The sequence below is a fragment of the Nicotiana attenuata genome, unplaced genomic scaffold (genome assembly GCF_001879085.1).
Source record: "Nicotiana attenuata strain UT unplaced genomic scaffold, NIATTr2, whole genome shotgun sequence".
Lineage (NCBI taxonomy): Eukaryota > Viridiplantae > Streptophyta > Magnoliopsida > Solanales > Solanaceae > Nicotiana > Nicotiana attenuata.
The window spans coordinates 116315-135693 of record NW_017670828.1 but is presented as its reverse complement, the minus strand read 5'-3'; the positions used below and the strand labels follow the sequence as shown (position 1 = coordinate 135693).

The following is a 19379-nucleotide window of genomic DNA, read 5'->3' as shown; positions in this document are numbered from 1 at the left end:
TCGACAAAACCCCCCCAAGACAAACCCCAGGCCACCCCTACCCCCCACCTACTCCCTCCGATTCCTCCACTACTCCTCAACCCAGCACTACCCTCAACCTAGGAGAAGGCGAGTAAAGATGATTGCTCGCAAAACTGTGGATACAGGTGCGCTTTCAAGGAAATTAAACGCACAATTAAAGGCTAGTCAAGCCCAAGATTCCCCAAATTCTGATGATTCTTTCAAGTCTGCGAGTGAGGGGGAAGGAACTGGGTCTTCTGATTCTGAGCAGGCAACATCTGTGCAAAATTCCCCTACTGAGGAAATTTCTGATCTAGCTGAAAATCTGGAGAATCGTTTTTTTTTGTTGGGTCTGTTGTGGATGTGGAAACGACTGAGTCAAGAAGGAGAGGAGGTAAAAATAAAAGAGGAAAAGAAACTGAAAGTGAGGGAATTCGTAGTGATGAGAAGGGAAAAGGGAAAGTGGTTGATTCTTCACCCACCTCTGAAACGGTTAAAATGACTATCTGTGGGGCTGAGTCAGAAAAAGTGGAAGAAGGTAGCAAGAAGACAGGGAGAAGTGGTTCAGGGGAAGCTGCTGAAGGACTAGTAAATCTTGGCACGCATACAGATGAACCTGGTTCATCTATTGAAGAGACCCTAGCCGACCTTCTGAAGAAGGTTGGGGCCAGCTATAACCCCAAGAAAAGGAGAACTCTAACACCAAAGACTCCTGGCACTGCAAGAACCAACAAGAAAAGAAAGACTGCTCCTTCTGCCACTACTGATAAACCTTTACCAAAAGGAAGGGCCACAAGGAGTAAGTTGAAGCAAAGTGAGGAGGAGTTACAGAAAGCTATGGAAGAAAGTAAGAAGAAAAGAATGGACAAAGGGAAAGCAAAGGTGGCAGAGCCTGTTGAGGCTGTTAATGTGGATCAGATGAACCCGGTCCATCAAGGTAAACATGTGGAGGTGGAGGTTCAGACCCCTAAGCCCAAGAAAGCTAAGACTTCCTCAAAGAAGTCTTCATCTGTATCCAAGTCTACTGAACCATCTACTTTGGCTAAACGGACAAGGTCTACTGTGAAAGCCAAACAAGTTAAAATTATTGAAGAAGAAGACTGGAGTGGTGAAGAAGAGGATGAATCAGATAAAACAGGACAAGCCGGCCAAGTTTGGCAAACGAACCATTTTGAAAGGTAGACTCTTGAAGGACTTGGAGGAAGAAGGGAATGTCCTACTGCTTGAAAGGCTAGAGGTTCAGGGGTGGAAGGACATGGTCCTTCAGTTAGATGGCAGGCTGGCAGAAATGAGATAATTGAATTCATGGCCAATGCAGAGGTCAAGGATGGAAGAGTTACCAGCCAGGTGAAAGGGGTGCAATTGTCTTTTGATGCTAAAGAGCTGGGTGAAATCCTTGGTATACCTTGTGAAGGGTATGATGATTACACTAGACAAAAATGGCCAAGTTTGGATTCCCTTCCTACTGCCCTAGCTATTACTAGGAAGTTCTGTGATAGCAAAGAAGTGAATGAGGCTAAGGTTGTGTATAAGAGTGAAATGAAGCCATCCCACAAAGTGCTGTTTGAATTCATCAACAAGTGTGTGCTGCCTAGGCAGGAGAGAAGGCACATTGCCAACTACATGGACTTGGTTTTGATGGAATGTCTGGTTAGTGGGCGGCAGATCAACTGGCCTGGGTTTATGATCAAGCTTCTTGATAGGGTTATCAATGGCTCCAAGGCCCATGCCACTCCTTATGGTTTCATTCTCACTATTGTTCTTGCTCATTGTAAGGTGCTTCTGAAGAAGTGGGAGTCTGCCACAAGCAAAGACCACTTTGGAATCAATACTTTGCTCGCTTGTGACTATGAGATTACTGCCACTCCCAATGAACCTGGTTCATCCAAAAAGACACCTGTCAATAGCAAGGTCAGAGCTCTATTGCAGGAAAGTGGGGCTAAGGATGCTGAGATAGCACGGCTGAAGGCTCGTTCGGCAGAGGTAGAATCTGAGAGAAATGCTCTCAGAACTGAGCTCACAAAGGAAAAGGAGAAGAATGATGGAATTCTTCAAGACATGTTGCACTTTCTCCAAGCCAAAACCCAAGCCCCCAGTTCTTCCAAGCCTTAATTTCCTAAGCCTTAATTTCCTGAACCTTGCCTAGACCTTTCAGTGACCCAGATTAGGGATTTTTCTTTTTGTTGCTCATGTTTTAACTGTTTTTTTCTCTGTTTGTGGATTGAGGCAGAATCATATTCTCTATCAATGAAATTTGCTGCTTTTGCTCTTGTTGACTGTTTATCTTTCCTTGATAGTTTGAATGTGTAGTTGATTACTGATGATTAATCCATGAATGCATTTGCAGTTGCCCCAGTGGCCATGAGTAATTTTTAAAATCTGGGAATCACACATTGTTTATGCAACTTTCCGATGATGCCAAAAGGGGGAAAAGAAATTGTGCTTTATATTCTGAATAGTGATGTTTATAACCTAATGAACCTGGTCCTTGATGATAAGTTGAAAATGTTTCTAACATTGCATTGATGTTGAGCTGAGTTCTAGCAGGGCCTAAGTGTACAAAAGCACAGAGTTTGTCATCATCAAAAAAAGGGGGAATTTGTTGGCCCAAGTAAAAGTTAGTTTTGAAGACTGACAAAGGAACTCGGAGATGAACCAGGTCCATCATAGTGGAGCACAGATACGGATAGACTGAAGCATGTGAGATGCACGTGAAGGAGATAAACCTAACTTGCCAGAAGTAATATCTCCTGATCGAAAAGGTTGCATATTGGATAAGGAGAAGGACTCCTTACTCAAAGAGAACACGGTTTAAGAAAGGGAAGGAGTTAGAGGTCGAGATCAACTAGAACTCTTCCACAAAAGAAGGTAGCATCAGAATTCTAATCAATCTCTATTTAGAATTCTAGTCAATCTCTATTTACTAACTCTATAAATATCAGTGTTGTTCTCTTTTACAGGTAACGCACATAAGCAGAAGTTAAACGTGAATTGAGAGCAAAATAGCAAGGCAATTTTGCAAGCAGTTCGTGTGTGATTCAAGTGTGCAAACCTGAAGCTATTTGAACAAGATAGAAGAACCAGTTCCAAGTATCTATCTTTTGTCCTAGTTCAATTGTAGTAGGTGGTTTCATATTGTACCTTTCAGCTTTATCTAGAAGCAATTGTATTAGGTACTCAGAGTTTTCAAGTTAGAGTTAACTTGAAGTTGTCGCAACAGTTGAGGCTGTGTGCTACAACGGGATTAGAGTTAGTCCTAGGTTTACGAAAGAGTTTTTGTAAATGCAGTTTTTGGCCCAATGATTCTAGTGGAGAGTTTGGGAAAATCTTACTGGAAAGTAGGTCGTGGTTTTTTCACCTTTTGAGCCAGGTGTTTTCCACGTAAAATACTTGTGTTCTTTACTTTCCGCATTTACTATTTCTGCAATAGTAGGTTAAGGAACACTTAGAAGAACCAGGTCCTTTCATAATCAGTTTAAGCGAAAAATTGGTCACCACACAATCCCCCCCCCCCCCCCCGTGTAAGTACACTTTCATCCCTATATAATTGAGTCCTGATCAGTTTGGCAGGAACACATAGCATGCTACTTTTGCACTTGGGAGAATTGATTGCAATAGGGGAACATATTAACTGCAAGAACAATGTGAATTTCTCATTTTCTCTCTTGTTGTTTTCCTCTTTTTAGGTGGATGGCTAGTTACTCCCAGTTACTCCATCTCAGTCAAATATCCTATACAATTACCACCAATAAAACTAATGATTCTGCATTCTCTAGGCAATATGTTTTTGGTTTGGAAGTTGGGTGTAGAGTATTTAGAGAAAGAGAGAGAGAGTATGTGCGTGTTTTTTTGTGTGCACGATAAGTACAGATGGGAATTTTAATAATACTCTCTTAGTCCTAATTTTTTAAGTCATTAATATTTGGGGAGTCAAACAAATTTTCCCGTGATTACGGCACTTTCAAACATTTAAATATTTCTAACTACCAGAATTATACTTTATATACAGTTTTCAAATATGTAAGCTTTAGTTAAAAAAGTAAAAGAAAACAATATTCGGTTTCAGATCTAAAAATAAACAAGTTGAACAACCAACACCATTTGTTTGTTGGAGAAGAGAGTACTAAAATTTACAAAATAAAAAATCTCAAACTCAATAGAAAATTTTAGACCACCATCCAACCAACTTGGGTAAGCGAAGAAAAAGCAGTTGTCTCATACTTTACATAAAGACATATACTAAGACTCTTATGTAATCTCAAATTAATTGAAAATTATTTTATGTGTAACCCCGCTGGTATTATTATTTTGGGCATTTGTCGGAAGTGGTACAGTTTCTCCTCGGGTAACCTCTAGGTCACGAGTTCAAAGGAGAAATAACCACTTTGCAGAAATGCAAAGGGAAGGGTACATATGATATACATCAACTCTCCAGCTACATTGGTGTAACGATCCGACCGGTCGTTTTGAGCTTTAGCGTTCCGTTCGGTGGTTTAAGGTCTTGAGAAGCTTCATATTATATATTATGACTTGCGTCCATGGTCGGTTTCGGTTTTTCGAGCGATTCGGGATTGATTTGGAAGAATGATCCTTGTTTTAGAAGCTTAAATGGTAAGAGTTGACCGGAGATTGACTTTTGTGTAGATGACTTTGGAATCGTATTTTGATGATTCCAATAGTTTTCGTATGGTGATTTTGGACTTAGGCATATGTTCGGATTTGGATTTGGATGTCCGTAGGTTGATTTGATGCTTTTTGGCGAAAGTTGGAAAGTTGAAGGTTTGGAAGGTTGAGAGGTTTACCCGGGAGTTGACTTTGTTGATATCGGGTTCGAATTATGGTTCCGGGAGTTGGCATAGTTCCGTTGTGTCATTTGGGACTTGCATGCAAAATTCGAGGTCATTCCGAATTGATTTTATATGGTTCGTCGTGAGTTGTCAGCGTTCGCGTCATTGGTTCCGCGTTCGCGCAAGGAAGCTGGGGTCTGTGGAAATTACTCATCGCGTTCGAGATATGTTGGACGTGTTCGCGAAAGTTGGCCTCATCGTTCATCGCGTTCGCGAGGTATGTGCCGGGAACGCGTAGCTTATTTTCTCTGGGCAGTGAAGTTGTGCTTCGCGATCGCGAAACTTTTTCCGTGATCGCAAAGAGGAACCTCTGGGCAGACTATATAGTACTCTATTTCAAGGGTTTTTGTTATTTTATCACTTTTTGAGTTAGAGAGCACGGATTTGGATTATTTTGGAGGGGATTTTCACGTTTTGGATTGGGATAAGTATTCTTGACTTGGATTTGGTTATATTTGATGATTCCATCCTTGTTTTTATCATTTATTTGATGATTTGAATTGGAGAAATTGGGGGTTTTAGTAAAAGCTTTCTAGAACACAAAATGATGATTTAAAGGCGATTTGAGGTAGGAATTGGATGATTTCGGTATGTTTGGACTCATATCGGAATGGGTATTCGGATTTTGTTGGTTTTGTCGGGTTCCGAGATGCTTGACTTTTTGATTCTTGTTCAAGATCGAAGCTTTATTATCCAGAATTATTTCTTATAGCTTTTATTTATGATATTAAGCTATTTTGGCTAGATTCAAGCCGTCCGGAGGTTGTTTCATACGGGGAGGACTTTTTAGAGTATTGATTTAACTTCTTTGAGGTAAGTCTTGCCTAACTTTGTGTGGTTAAACTACCCCATATGATTTGGTCTAATTGCACTATTTGAATTATGTGAAAGACGTGTACATGAAGTGACGAGTGTGTACCCGCGCTTATATTTGAAAAATTGACCGGTTTAGACTCTTAGGTTACTTTATGCATCTAGTTAGAAGTTGTTATTACTTGTTACACCTTTCGTTGTTGAATTCATTTTTATATGCTTAGATTGTAGTCGTTATTCCATGCTTTATCTTTCATTGTCGAGTTTACTCTTATATGTCTTAATCGAAGTCACTATTACATGCTACATCTTTCATTGTCAAGTTCATTCTTATATGCTTTAACTGAAGTTGTTAGTACATGTTCTATCTTTCGTTGTCGAGTTACTCTTATATGTATTTAATTGAGGTTGTTAGTACACGTCATGCCTTTCATTGTTAAGTTCATTCTTAAGCAATAAATTAAAGTTGAAGTTATTGAGATCTATTAACCTGTTTTAATTGAAGTTGTTGTTTTATGGAGTATCCTTCATTGTTGTGTTAATTCCCGTTTCATTTTGTTGTTTCTTGAGATTCTTATACACATTGTGGTTAAGCCGTGGGTTATATGTTGTGGTAACATTGGTATTGTTGATTTTGACAACGTTGTGGCCTATGGGTACGTATAGTACGAGTTGGTACGTCATATTGTGATGTTGGCACATGTGGATTTGTTGTGTAGGTTGATTGGTGCTATGCGGAGCATAAGGATGACATTTCATTGTTATTAATTGTGCGGAGTGATACGGGTCGCTATTTATATATTGTCTGGTCGGGGTGATATGGGTGGCTATTGATATATTGTCTGGGCGGAGAGATACAGGTGGCTATTGTGTTTATTGTCTGGGTGGAGCGATACGGGTGGCTAATACGATATTACCAGCACGGTGGGATAAGGGTGGCTATGTCAGGGCTGATACGTGATGGCCTGGGGGCATATTACTGATGACATTCGTGTGATGGTGTGGTTTACCTTGTGTGGGTTATGCACAGTACGTGACTTGTTGTGTTGTTTCCTATGAACTACTCGATGTCTTTGATATTACTTGTTGACTTGCATTGTAATAGTACACTCGCACATGCATACACCGTAACATGTCATTTATCCCAGTTCTGGAGTATGAAACTTGAAAATTCATTGATCATGCATATGTATTCTTGTATATCTGCTTTCATTGTGATATTGGGCCTGTGACCATGCCGGATGGATTGTGACAATGAGCCTGTGACCATGCTGAGCGGATTGAGATATTGGCACGTGAGTTGTCCGTGCGGCTATGATCACGAGGTGCCATGTATATATGATTCGTGATTTGGGACTCGTGGCTTGTGGTTATGAGGTGTGGTACCTCGGGGTGTTTCTGTGGTAAACATTGTGTTAGGTCGGCTTGATTAATTGGTTGTTATTTGTGTTTTATTTGGTTTCACTGGTACTTTAACGGTGTTCTAATTACTTTATTATTTTACCACATGTTTATTCTTTGTTGCCATTTACTGTTTCTTGCTCCAATTATTAGCTTTATACTGATCTATTGCACAGGTGGTTATGTCTAGTAGGTATCTTGACTTGTACCTCGTCACTACTCCTCTGAGGTTAGTCTTGATACTTACTGGGTACTGATTGTGGTTTACTCATGTTACGCTTCTTCACATTTTTGTGCAGATCCAGGTGTTGGAGGCTTTGTGTTAGCTTCCCTTATCGCGAGGATTAAAGGTAAAGCTGCTCGATCGCCGCAGTCCCTTGGAGTGCTTTTCCTTTTGTTTGTACCGTTAATCATCCGAACAGTATTGTATTTTGTTTTGAGTTATTTTATGTACTCGGTAGAGTTCGTGACTCTGTACTACCTAATCTTGGGGAGATTGCTGTGATTATTGCCGCGTAGGCTTGTATCACCTTTATTTCGGTATTTATATTAAATTCTGCTTTAGAAATATCATGTTAATTGGTTTAACTGTTGTAATTGATCGGCTTACCTAGTTGTAGAGACTATGTGCCTCACGATCCTTAAGGTAGGATTTTGGGTCGTGACAATTGGCATTAGCTGGGGAGCACTTCATGCGCTAGGTTAAGGTAAGTCAAAAAATAATAGTGCTACCATTATACAGATCCATCAATTTTGTTTAAGAATTGCCCTTTCGACTTGTGAAAACATTGGATATTGGGTGCCTCTACTTTGATTTGTTCTATTCAACAGAAAAAGATGGCCTGCTTTTCTATATTTTATCCGTTCCAAGAATTCTAACACAGTTTAATATCCATCTAGGAAAAATGAAATTATTTTCAGAACTTCCATTGACGTTGGCACAGGTTGCCACACATCTAATGACAACGAAACTGTCTCCTCTCCTCACCTTGAGAAACCCGTTATAGTTCCGACTTTGGTAAGCTATTGTGCCTTACCAACTAGTTAATCAGACTGAGCCCCTCATTGGGCAGATTCATCCCTTTGCTCCACAGTATATGGGGTATTAGCAGCCGTTTCCAGCAGGGTTGTAGCTATGAGTGCTACAGACGGACTAGCGAGGGGAGGAATGGAAATGATTGACGTAGGAGCTCCTATAACTGTTCCGGTCAGTGGAGAGACTCGGCACGAATTTTTAACGTGCTCAGAAGACTTTTTATATTAGACTAGTATTAGTTAGTGACCCCAACTTAGTGAGCCCTTCCTTCCGTGACGAACGGTTGGCATCGTTCCTATATTATATCTATGGACCGAGGAGAAAAGGGGATTACCCGGTTGAGGAGTGTATTGCTCCTCGTTTCTCCCTCCCCCCTCCCTCCACCATAGATAAAATACACCAATTTATTACCCAAAAAGAAGACCTAAAGCCCAGTGCCACCCAAATAACCCAGTCCGTTGAAGAGATGGACGAGACAATATTTGTGACAAATAACTCAAACCTGTTTGCGTAATCTTGACCTCCTAGCTGATTCTCGATTTGATTGCTTTCTCTTTTGCCTTTTAAGTTCACGTTCATCCTATGAAGAAGGGTTATACAGCACTTATCAACAAAAAGAAATACAGTGATGATAATAACAAGGGTACAATCCCATTATTGACAGCACACATATTGAGATACAAATAAAAATAACAACAAAAGCAACGATCACTTTTTGAAATGTGTAAACATGCCTTCAGATTCCCACAAAGTTAATGAGATACAGCAAACAGCTCTAAATTTCAATCTAGGAAAGACACAAAGATAAAGAGCTGCCAAAATATGGAACCATAACTAAAAAGTTAATGATAAGGAAGTTGAAACCAAGTTCAGTTTCTTGTGACCAAATTTCAACCCTTACTCAGGTTTAAATTTTATAAATTTAAATTTAAGAGCAGATATTTGGGCAAATATGGTCCTACAAACAGGCAAGTTTATTACAACAGAATGAACTGGTTTTTTCTTTAAAAGTTCTCCGGCAGAACAATAGTGTATGTTTCAAGATTATAATTGCTGAAAGAACTTCTGCACTTCTGCTCAGTAACTAGCCATCAGTTATTTTAGGACCAACCGAAACACCAGAAGACCTGTAAAATCCCGGACTTAAGCTCGAACGCTCTCCAGATCACTTTCTAGGTTTAGATCTTTCTCTATCCCCTTTGAATATCATAGTTTCCCCGAACCATCGTTTTTGTTAGATAGTTACTTGACCTTATTAAATATATGGATATAGGTATTATGTGTAGTAGTGTCACTCATTGGTTAAATGTAAGATGCCTATAAATAGGTTTGTCTTGTATTACCTTATTATCAACTCATCAACACACCTCTCATTTCCCCACGATTCAATATTTTGTTGAGTAAACACGAATTCTGAATGTCAAGTTACACCAGAAACAATGAGTCTTATTGAACAATATCTTCAAATACCCCTAATGACCGTATGCAACAAAGAAAAGGAAGTACATTTTGTGCTTTTAATCACACAAGCGGCTAGAGGAATAAATTTGATAAGATATTGGCACTATGTACAGAGCACAAAAAGTAACACGATCAACTGTGCATTTGTTTGTTTCAGAAAATTGAATGAAGGACAACAAACAAAATCTACCTGAATCCATTCACGTCCTATCCCAGGAGCTGGTACGACACCAGATTGATTTGATCGCATTTTAATCATTCCAGGACCGGCAGATGATGCATTCCACAAATCCATTCCGATATTCAGATTAGTTGCAGGCATAGCAACCGGATTCCCTGTTGCAGGATTGTTCTGAGAACTGGCTCCTGATAATTGACAATCACATAAACCTATTTAATAAAACGAATAAGGCATAATTAAGGAGCAGACAAGCCACACAAGTTACCATTTGCAAGCATTAGATCAAAGTTTCTCCTCTTGTTTGCAGAAAATTCCTGAGATAATAAAACAAGAAAAAACAGTCTTAACTAGCAGTTGATAGGGAACATACATGACACCAATATATTTTAAGTAAACTATGAAACTCTTAAGTTAAATCGGAGTGCATACATGGTTATCATTTTCATCATTTGCATCTGATGAACCTTCACTTCCGCTTTCAGCACTATTCAAGAGAATATATTAAGTCAGATGTACAAGGACACATCCAAAAGAAGAACAATTTAAAGGGAAGTGAGATTAAAATGAGTCAAAAGACAAAATTTAACAATAAATCCACATGAAAAGACCTTCTTGTGGCACCGTCATTTCCAGAACCTGAAGTCGCTTTCCCACTTTCTCCTGCCTTGCCACCTGTATATCCCTTTAATTTTTTGCTTGTACTCTGGTCCTTAGGATCAGGTGCCTTACTATCTGATTCTGGATTTGCCTGCAGTGGGTTTGGAGTCTACCAAAAGGACATGAACGATATTAATAAGATAGAGGCATTTGAGGGAAAAAATTATTCACAGAAAAGTTATACATGAGTGACTCTCTTTCATCAGCTTTCAAATTGATAGTAACCGAATAACAAAAGGACTGGTTACCATGGGCATATTAGGATGAGCATAAACTCCAGCAGGAGGATATAAAGCTGGATATGGGACTGGAGCACCATAAGGAGGCATAAGCGGATGCTGAAATATCATGCAATAAAGTGTAAGTACATTAAAAAAGTCCCGAGTTTTATACTTTATATAGTAAAAAATGTTACAATGTGCCGTAAAAAAAGAACTATATAAATTAGTGAATGAAAAGTCAATCACCTGGCCTCCCCACATGTATGGATGGGGAGTAGGACTAGCAACAGTTGGGGAAAAGAAGGGAGGTGCAGCTCCAGCACCATAATAAGCCTAAACCGGAAAAAATAGAGCTTAAGAATTAAAAATTCGTCATCTTAATGTTGATGTGGTGCACTTGACAATGATTAATCATGAAAGAAATTCATTATCAACCTGCATAGAACTTGACCAATCGGGATATGAAGGTGTAGCTTGTGTCTCCTGAAAATCAAACAAATGGAAAACTTCTGAATAGCGAGCCACAAAACAGAGTTAAGGAGAGTGACGCTAAAATTTATATAAGCACGTATTGCGTGTAAATCTATGGAAAAAGAGTAAAGGAAAATGACCTGAGTTGAAGTAGCTTTTGAAGGCTTTGCAGGGGTGCTTTCTTCCCCAGCCCCCATTAGGTGTCGATTCAATAGTCAATTACCCACGTTTATTTGATGATCCAGAAGATATGTACTCAATTAAAAGCTAGATGTACCTGAAAGTAGGAGAAAATAATGGGAAAAGCTAGGAATCTTTCGTTTTTATCTCTACATATTACTCCAGTCATTGTCATATGGAATAACTACAAAGGTTTCAAGACCGAACAACCATCCTTATGGCATGAATGGAATTTTATGTTTCAAAAATTATATTTCAACATATAAAGTTGTGGCGAGGTCATTTTCTTGCCACCTACAAAAGATGCTGTCAAGTTTTTATCTCTGTTGCTTATACCAAAGAAGATGAACAACAACAATGTAAAATAGTATCATGAAGGAGACCGCAAAAGGATGAAACATGATGAATATGTATCGAGGAGACAATTGTAGTCTTGCAACAGTTATTTTGGCTTTGAAAGCAATCTATTATTTACATTGCAACCTATGAGGAATCTCATTGAGCATAGAACACATACTATATTCAGAAAAGTAACTAACATCAAGATACTAAAGGAAATACTTAACTGTCTTACAAGGTAGGATTCTCCCCACAAGAAAATAAGTAAGATTGTCAAGCCAAAAGAATTTGAAGATAAATTACACCAAGAGATTTGTTTAGATTATCAAGATCGAAAAGCTAAAGCATTTCCTGAACCAAGAGATCTTTCTTATGTATTCGGTGCTTTGGAAGAATTAGCGACTTATTATACTGACTCTTTTGTTCCTTGCTGTTCCTTTGTCAAAGAATGACTGCATGAATACCAAAAAGCTGATCCTGCACATAACATTGACCGGAAAACACCTTTTCTATATTATTTCTTGATGTGAATACTTTCTTTTATTAATTGAAGGGTTTTTCTTAAACTTATATGCAGCATTTCCGAGTATCCTCTACATCAAGAAACAAAAGCGGAAAGAACATTTGTGCAAGCATACAACTCCTCCTGTCAGAAACAAATCTCAGACTGGAATTTGAACTTTCTCCCATTAGGTTGTATTATAAAAAGCCAGTCTAACCATAGTACTTTATTTCTTACAACCCAAGTTTCATCAATTATTTTCTTGTTCTCAACTCTAAGAATTTTTTAAGATGCCCTTATTCTTGCAAGTAAAAAATGTGATATTTAAAGCAAAGCAATAGCAACACTTTTCTACTCAGGGATAATTTAAGATGACTTGCCCACCTTTCCTTTTAAAGCATTAGCAACACACCGTCGACTTAAAACAATAGAATGCTTAACTTCTTCCTCAAAAAAAGGTAAGTATCAAGTTTTCCAAAAAAGCTATCCACTTTATGTCCCCTGTCCATAGAACATTATACATTCTAGTCTAATTTAAGAACGTTCATTACTGAACATACAACAACATAGCCATTGTGATCCCACAAGTGGGGATTGGGGAGGGTAGAGTGTACGCAGACCTTACCCCTACCTTGTTGAGGTTGAGAGACTGTTTTCGATAGATCTTCGGCTCAAGAAAAGCATTTTCAAAACAGGTTTGAAAAATACAAGAGTAAAGAAGCAACGTTCATTACTGAACATGACAAAGTAAAATGGCAGGACAATATCAGTTTCCATACAAGTGTTAAATATCATAAAGGAAAAATGAGAGAATTTTCTGCTAATATTACGTAATTCAAAGTTGAAATAAGTTTTCCAATAAGAATAATGATGCTGATAATAATAATAATAATTATAATAATAATAACAATAATAATAATAATAATAATAATAATAATAATAATAATAATAAATAGACAAAAGAAAAAAAGAAAGATGGGTTGTGAATTGCCCAGCCTAATGTATAGTACATTGTTAAATTCAGTGATAAAATCATAAAAGCAATTGCAGCTCCATATATCACCAAAATTTTCCAATTTGTACACTGAACCGATCTTAATGCCTGATAACAAATCTACGACTCATATTTCTGCTCAATGGAAAACCCTAATCATTGGAAGAAAAAGCATGACTTGTACATCATCCATCATATGATGTGTTAAATGTCAAAAGATCCTTCTTAACTTGTCTCGCAAACTAAAGACATTCTTCACCTATAGAACCAATCTAGTCTAGACTTTTCTTGACTACTCCCTAGACAAGATAGGGAAAGGATTTTCATGGCAAAAGAATTTTCTGTTGCTAATAGAAGATTCATATTTCATCTATCAGGCAGCAACAAATAGTTATACTTGAAAAACCGAGAGCACAAACAAACGAGTTTAACTTCTATACACTGCTAGTGTAAAATATTGATTATTACTATTAGATCACCTAAAAGATAAAAACGAGTAACCCTCAATAGATAACATAAAAGTAAGACAGGTTATGCTACAACAGCTTAAAAGCACTATAATGAATGAATGCTTATTTCTCTCTCTCATGTGCAACTAACTATATGGCTAATGAAGTCTCTCAATGTAAAATTACCGTTTAGTTTCTAGGCGCCTTAGATGAAAGAACGAAGGACAAAAGAGGAAAAGTTCACTTAACCCCTCATAGAATAGTTCAATTACATATAATCTGAATTTTAGGCAAGAAAGGTTTCAAACATACGCAATAATTTTGCTAATACAGATAAAAGAATTGACTGTTCTTTTGTCAATTGAGCTACTAAACTTCCAACAATATATGCAAAGAATCTTTTGGGCCCTGTCAAATTTACTCTACAATATACAAACCAATTTTGAAGCCAAATTGGAATCATAACAGAGAACACGTGGACAAATTCAAATGAAACGGCTAAAATTAGGAAGACCCAAATTCTGAGAATTTTGGAGAACAACAACATATACAGCATAAACTACTACTCATATAATAACCAGAATAATTCAGTTGTTGTCTGTGTTTATGTGTTGTATGGAAAACTCTTAAGACAAAAAAAAAAAAAAAAAAAAAAAAAAAAAAAAAAAAAAAAATTGAAATACGAAGTGAAAGAAAAGAGGGAAGAGGGAAGGACTGACCTGGGTGTCTGAAAGAGGGGGTGTGAGTGTGAGGTGGAACAAAGGAGAGTCCAACTCGGATAGACAGTCGATGCTGTTTTTTTCTCTCTTTTTTTGTTTCGTTTCTACTTCTTTCTTTGGTTGGTGTTAATGTGCAACTACTAAAGAGCGAATTTCTTCATCAAAAGATCTAACGGTTAGGAGACTTTTGAGGATTAACTTGTCCTAAATCCTAACATTAATTTTTAAAGCTAATTAATTATTGACAGTTGCTTCAGATTTATCCCATAATAACACGCATTCTGGTCCGAACACACTACTCTTTTGACAAGACGTAATTGTTGTAGAGGCTGATGCAATTATGGAAAAAAATCAAAAAACACTCGTAGGCTATGTTTAAGTTGCTTCCCGAGGTTCACGCAAACCCCCTTCGTCGAAAAATAATTATATATATAAAGTAAAATCTGCTTTTTACCTCAATATATTTTGTTTTGAATCCTCTTAACATAGCCCAAAATCATAACTTAGTGGTCAAGGGGTTCAAAACCTATTTGATGTTATCGGTTCAATTTCCACTAGCCACAATCTCTTTTAATTTTTTTAACTTTTATTTTTTTTGAATCCCCTTAGCAGAAATTTTGCCTCTGCCACTGGTTGCATCTTTTGTCAAATTTTTTCTTTTATTTTTTATTTCGATTTTAAAGTTATTGTCATATAACACAGAGAAAAACAAGATTTTTCGTGACTCATTAACTATATTGTAAAATGTAAACCATGAACATGAGTCTCATAGACCGAAAAATTAATATCCACCTTCACTTTGAACTTAGAAAAATAGGTTTGTTAAACAAATAATAATTAAAAGAAATTATTATAATTTACTTTTTAGTAGACCACTTCATAACCGGTTGAATTAAAGGCGATAATATGTCACAAACTACAAGAAACAAACTAAAAGTACATATTATGTGTATGCTAATTGCTAATGTTGAATAGAGATGAAGGAATTGACCAAGTGGATGTATGTAGTGTATTGACTATTGCATTCCGTTCTGTTATATATATATATATATATATATATATATATATATATATATATATGTTGAATAGAGATGAAGGAATTGACCAAGTGGATGTATGTAGTGTATTGACTATTGCATTCCGTTCTATATATATATATATATATATATATATATATATATATATATATATATACAAATTAAAAGGAATATAGCTATACCGAGTAGACGCTGATCACGATAACAATATTGAAGAATATAATAATGATATCCTTAGCTCACAAACTTATAGTCCGTTTGGCTAAGCTTTTCATAGTCAAATGCGCATTTTTTTTCAAAAAAAAAAATACTTTTTTTTTTAAAGTTGAAGTGTTTGGCCAAGCTTTTAGAAGGAAAAAAAAAGGTATTTTTGAGTAGAAGCAGAAGCAGTTTTGGAGAAACGGAAAAAATAGCTCCTCTCCAAAAGCATTTTTTTGAAAAGCACTTCTGAGAATTAGAAACAGTTTTTAAAAGCTTGGTTAAACACTAATTGCTAGCCAAACACAAACTGTTTCACACCAAAAATACTTTTAAATATAAGCACTTCTCAAAATAAACTGTGATTTTCAGGGTCGTGCGCAAAAATTTTTATAAGCAGTGTCAAATTTTATAGAAGAACGAGAATATAACTTATTATCATACTTCTAGACAAGAAATAATTTTAGTCTATTGATTTTGTTGAGTCTTAAGTTAGAAAAAGTCCTGAATTATATTCTACTTTATCACAATTTTTAACCACATAAATTCTCTCAAATATTTGCAAAAAAATATGGTAGTTGAGGTTCGAACCTCTAACCTCTTAGAGCAAAATCAAGTACATAACCAATGCGCCAAGAGACAATATTAATACATTATTTAGTAAAAAAATTTAACAAAATAGTATTACATAACACCGCTTCGATATATCCGCCTCCGGTGATATTTGCAGTTTGGCGAAACAAGCTATTAAAATCGTGAATCAACTATCATTCACCACTAGAAAGGAAAGAGGGCCCGAGGGTAGGGTAGGGTCGGCCCGGCCCATTTCAGGAGTTGGGTTTGGAAGCTGACACGTGAAGTTGAAAGAGGGATCCGGCTGGCAGAAAAGAAGTGGATAGGAATGACAAGGCAACAATTTAAACAACAAGTAGATAACTTAATTTAATTACCATCACCCGCCACCCAATTTTTTTTTTTATCCCAAAGAGAACCGGCATTCAAGTCCTCGGACTAAGAGTCCGTTTGGCTTAGCTGATTTAGAGTAGCTGATAAGCATTAAGTGCTGAAAAACACTTTTAAGTGTTGAAACTGATTTAAAAAATAAGCAGTTACGTGTTTGGATAAAAGTGCTGAAATTAATAATATGCAGCTAAAGAACTGGGTATACAAAGAGTTTTGTTTTAAAAAGAAGTATTTTAGGGATAGAATAGTAAATATTTTGGTCAAACTTAAACTGCTTATAAGCTGAAATTTGATAAGTTGGGGGAGACCAACTTATGGCTTTTGGCTTATTTTTTGCTTATAAGCACTTAACTTATAAGCACTTTTAATTTTACCAAACGCGTAGATAAGCCACAAAGTGCTTATAAGCCAGTTTGACCAGCTTATAAGCTTAGCCAAACACCCTCTAAGTTATTTTTTTGAGTTAGATAAGACTTTGTCCTTAAGTTTTCTTTTTTCCATTATTACATACCTCAAATTTTATATATATATATATATATATATATATATATATATATATATATATATATATATATATATATATATATATATATATATATATATATATATATTAACTTCGTCGTTGATCCCTACATCAAGCTTCAGGATTAAAAACGTTATCATTTTGTTGGCAAATTGCAAGTCCTACTTTCATCGAGAAAAAGATTATCAAAGGAGGGAAAACAAGAGTCGGCGTTGTTGGTAATAGGTGGCATTCTTAAAATAATAAATAAAAACTTTGAAATGAGGAGAATTTGTGCATCAAAACGCTATGCTAAACTAGAAGGGTGAGGGCTTACTTATTAAAAAATATAATAATTATATGTAAACATATAAAAAATATAAATTTTGTTAGCTATTTTTGAGAGGGCATAGTTTTCCGAAAGAGGTTTTTTCCTATCTATACCGTATATGAAACTTTATTACCAAAAATGTGCATAGTATCTAAATTACCCGTCTAGTCCACACTTTTCCTATAATTTCTGTACCATTTGTTTAATAAACGATTAATTGGGCAGAGTCTTCCATATTTAACGCGCTAAAAATCAGGAAAAAATCTTGTGATTGATTGAGTCTACATTAAAATTCTGCCTTAATCACCTGCGAAAAATCAGGAAGCCATTATGGAAGTAAATATTCTTCCAGATATTTTCCACCATTGATAGCCATTAAAAAGCTTGAAAGCTTTGAATTCAAATTTGGGTTTTCAAAAATCATTATTTGTTTGGATTGGGTGTTGTTGAAANTTTTGAGGGGATTTTGGTGAAGATTAGACTTGGTTTTAACTGAATTTCAGATTGAAACTCGAAGAAGAAGAAGAAGAAGAAGAAGAAGAAGAAGAAGAAGAAGAAGAAGAAGAAGAAGAAGAAGAAGAAGACATATTGCAGAAATTGTAGATATATTGTAGATAATTTGTAGATTATTTGTATTCTGATTGTAGATGCTTTATTTTCTGTTTTCACAAATAAAAACGGCTAAAACTTCTACAAATCTTCTGAAAAAACGCAATTATGTCAAAAATCACAATTATGCTACAATTGGATGGAAATTGGGATATAAAAATTTAATGTACCCAGTTTGTAGATATTTTTATAGATTATGTGTATTCTAATTGTAGGTGCTTTATTTTCTGTTTTCACAAATCAAAAACGACTAAAACTTCTACAAATCTTCTGCAAAAAACGCAATTATGTCGAAAATGTCAATTATGCTACAATTGAAATGGGAATTGGGATATTAAAATTTAATGTATCCAGTTTGTAGATATTTTGTAGATAAATTGTAGATTATTTGTATTCTGATTATATATGCATTGTTTTCTGTTTTCACAAATCCAAAACGACCAAAACTTCTACAAAATCTTCTGCACAAAAACAGTTTACAATTTATCTACAATTTATCTACGATTATAAACTGTAAAAAATCACAACTAAAAATAATCTACAAAATTAAGACAGTTGTTTGCCGCCTGGTGTAGCACTTCCTCCAGCATCTACATCGTGCTTTTGCTTTGTTCTCATCTCGGCACGGATTTTGTCTAGGAGATGAACTGTGAGTAGTAGGTTCCAAATGTATGTAGCTACATATAAACGAATGAAATGTGGCTCCAACTGTTGCAACAAATCTCCAATTTCAGAATTTTGAAAAGGAAAAACAAAAAATTAAAGCGCATCTCAACACCAATGCCAAATAAATCTAAAGTAATTCAAACTCAGAAAATCTTAAACTAATTTTAAAGTATAATGAAAATGCATTCTGAATCAAGCACAAACTGTATCACAAATATCTTTATACACAAATCTATATTGAAAAAAAAAATAGAGATTTAGAGAGAGAAGGAGATTTGAGAGATGTACGATTTTTCACCTTTCCCTGCCAAAGAGACGATAGATCTTAGCCTTGCCGAGAGAGAAAGTGAGGGATTAGTACGGGAAAAAAACGGAAATGCTTTATTAAGGAGTAGAAAATATCTCATTAATTATAACCTTAATTAGATATGGTATAAAAATGGTAATTTGGTATACTAAATATAATTTACTCAAATCTTAAATATATAGGGTAAAAAGGTTTCCTACGTGGGATAGGAATGAAAAAATTCCTTTCCTCCGAAATCCGTACTAATATCTATTACGATTATTAATGGGCCAGATGTTCTATCGACTTTTCCTTAACAGCTTGAAACTTATCTACGACCGGATCCACTGTCCAACCATGACTTAATGACAATGGGCCTTATAGTAACAGCCTTTTGCACCTATAGCCTCATTTGTCAGTACATTTCTATAATCAGGTCGCTTAAATGACAATCAAGTGTAACTTGTTCAAGTAACCATACATTGGTTATTTAAAAAGAACTTAACTTATATACAT

The 19379-nt window shown here is 36.1% G+C and overlaps 1 protein-coding gene across 1 annotated transcript in view; it reads right to left on the bottom strand.

The window, feature by feature from the left end:
- The window catches only part of LOC109243721 (G-box-binding factor 1-like), a 25577-nt gene extending 11176 nt beyond the window's left edge, over positions 1 to 14401 (bottom strand). The window contains exons 1-10 of the mRNA XM_019410702.1: positions 14272 to 14401; positions 11229 to 11365; positions 11053 to 11100; positions 10864 to 10950; positions 10645 to 10734; positions 10348 to 10505; positions 10169 to 10223; positions 10005 to 10053; positions 9749 to 9924; positions 8600 to 8677 (exon numbers count right to left, since the gene is read on the bottom strand). Coding sequence (XP_019266247.1) covers positions 8600 to 8677; positions 9749 to 9924; positions 10005 to 10053; positions 10169 to 10223; positions 10348 to 10505; positions 10645 to 10734; positions 10864 to 10950; positions 11053 to 11100; positions 11229 to 11285 — 798 coding nt within the window. The 5' untranslated portion in view covers positions 11286 to 11365; positions 14272 to 14401. The remainder of the gene's footprint in view (positions 1 to 8599; positions 8678 to 9748; positions 9925 to 10004; positions 10054 to 10168; positions 10224 to 10347; positions 10506 to 10644; positions 10735 to 10863; positions 10951 to 11052; positions 11101 to 11228; positions 11366 to 14271) is intronic.
- Between the last annotated feature and the right edge of the window lie 4978 nt (positions 14402 to 19379).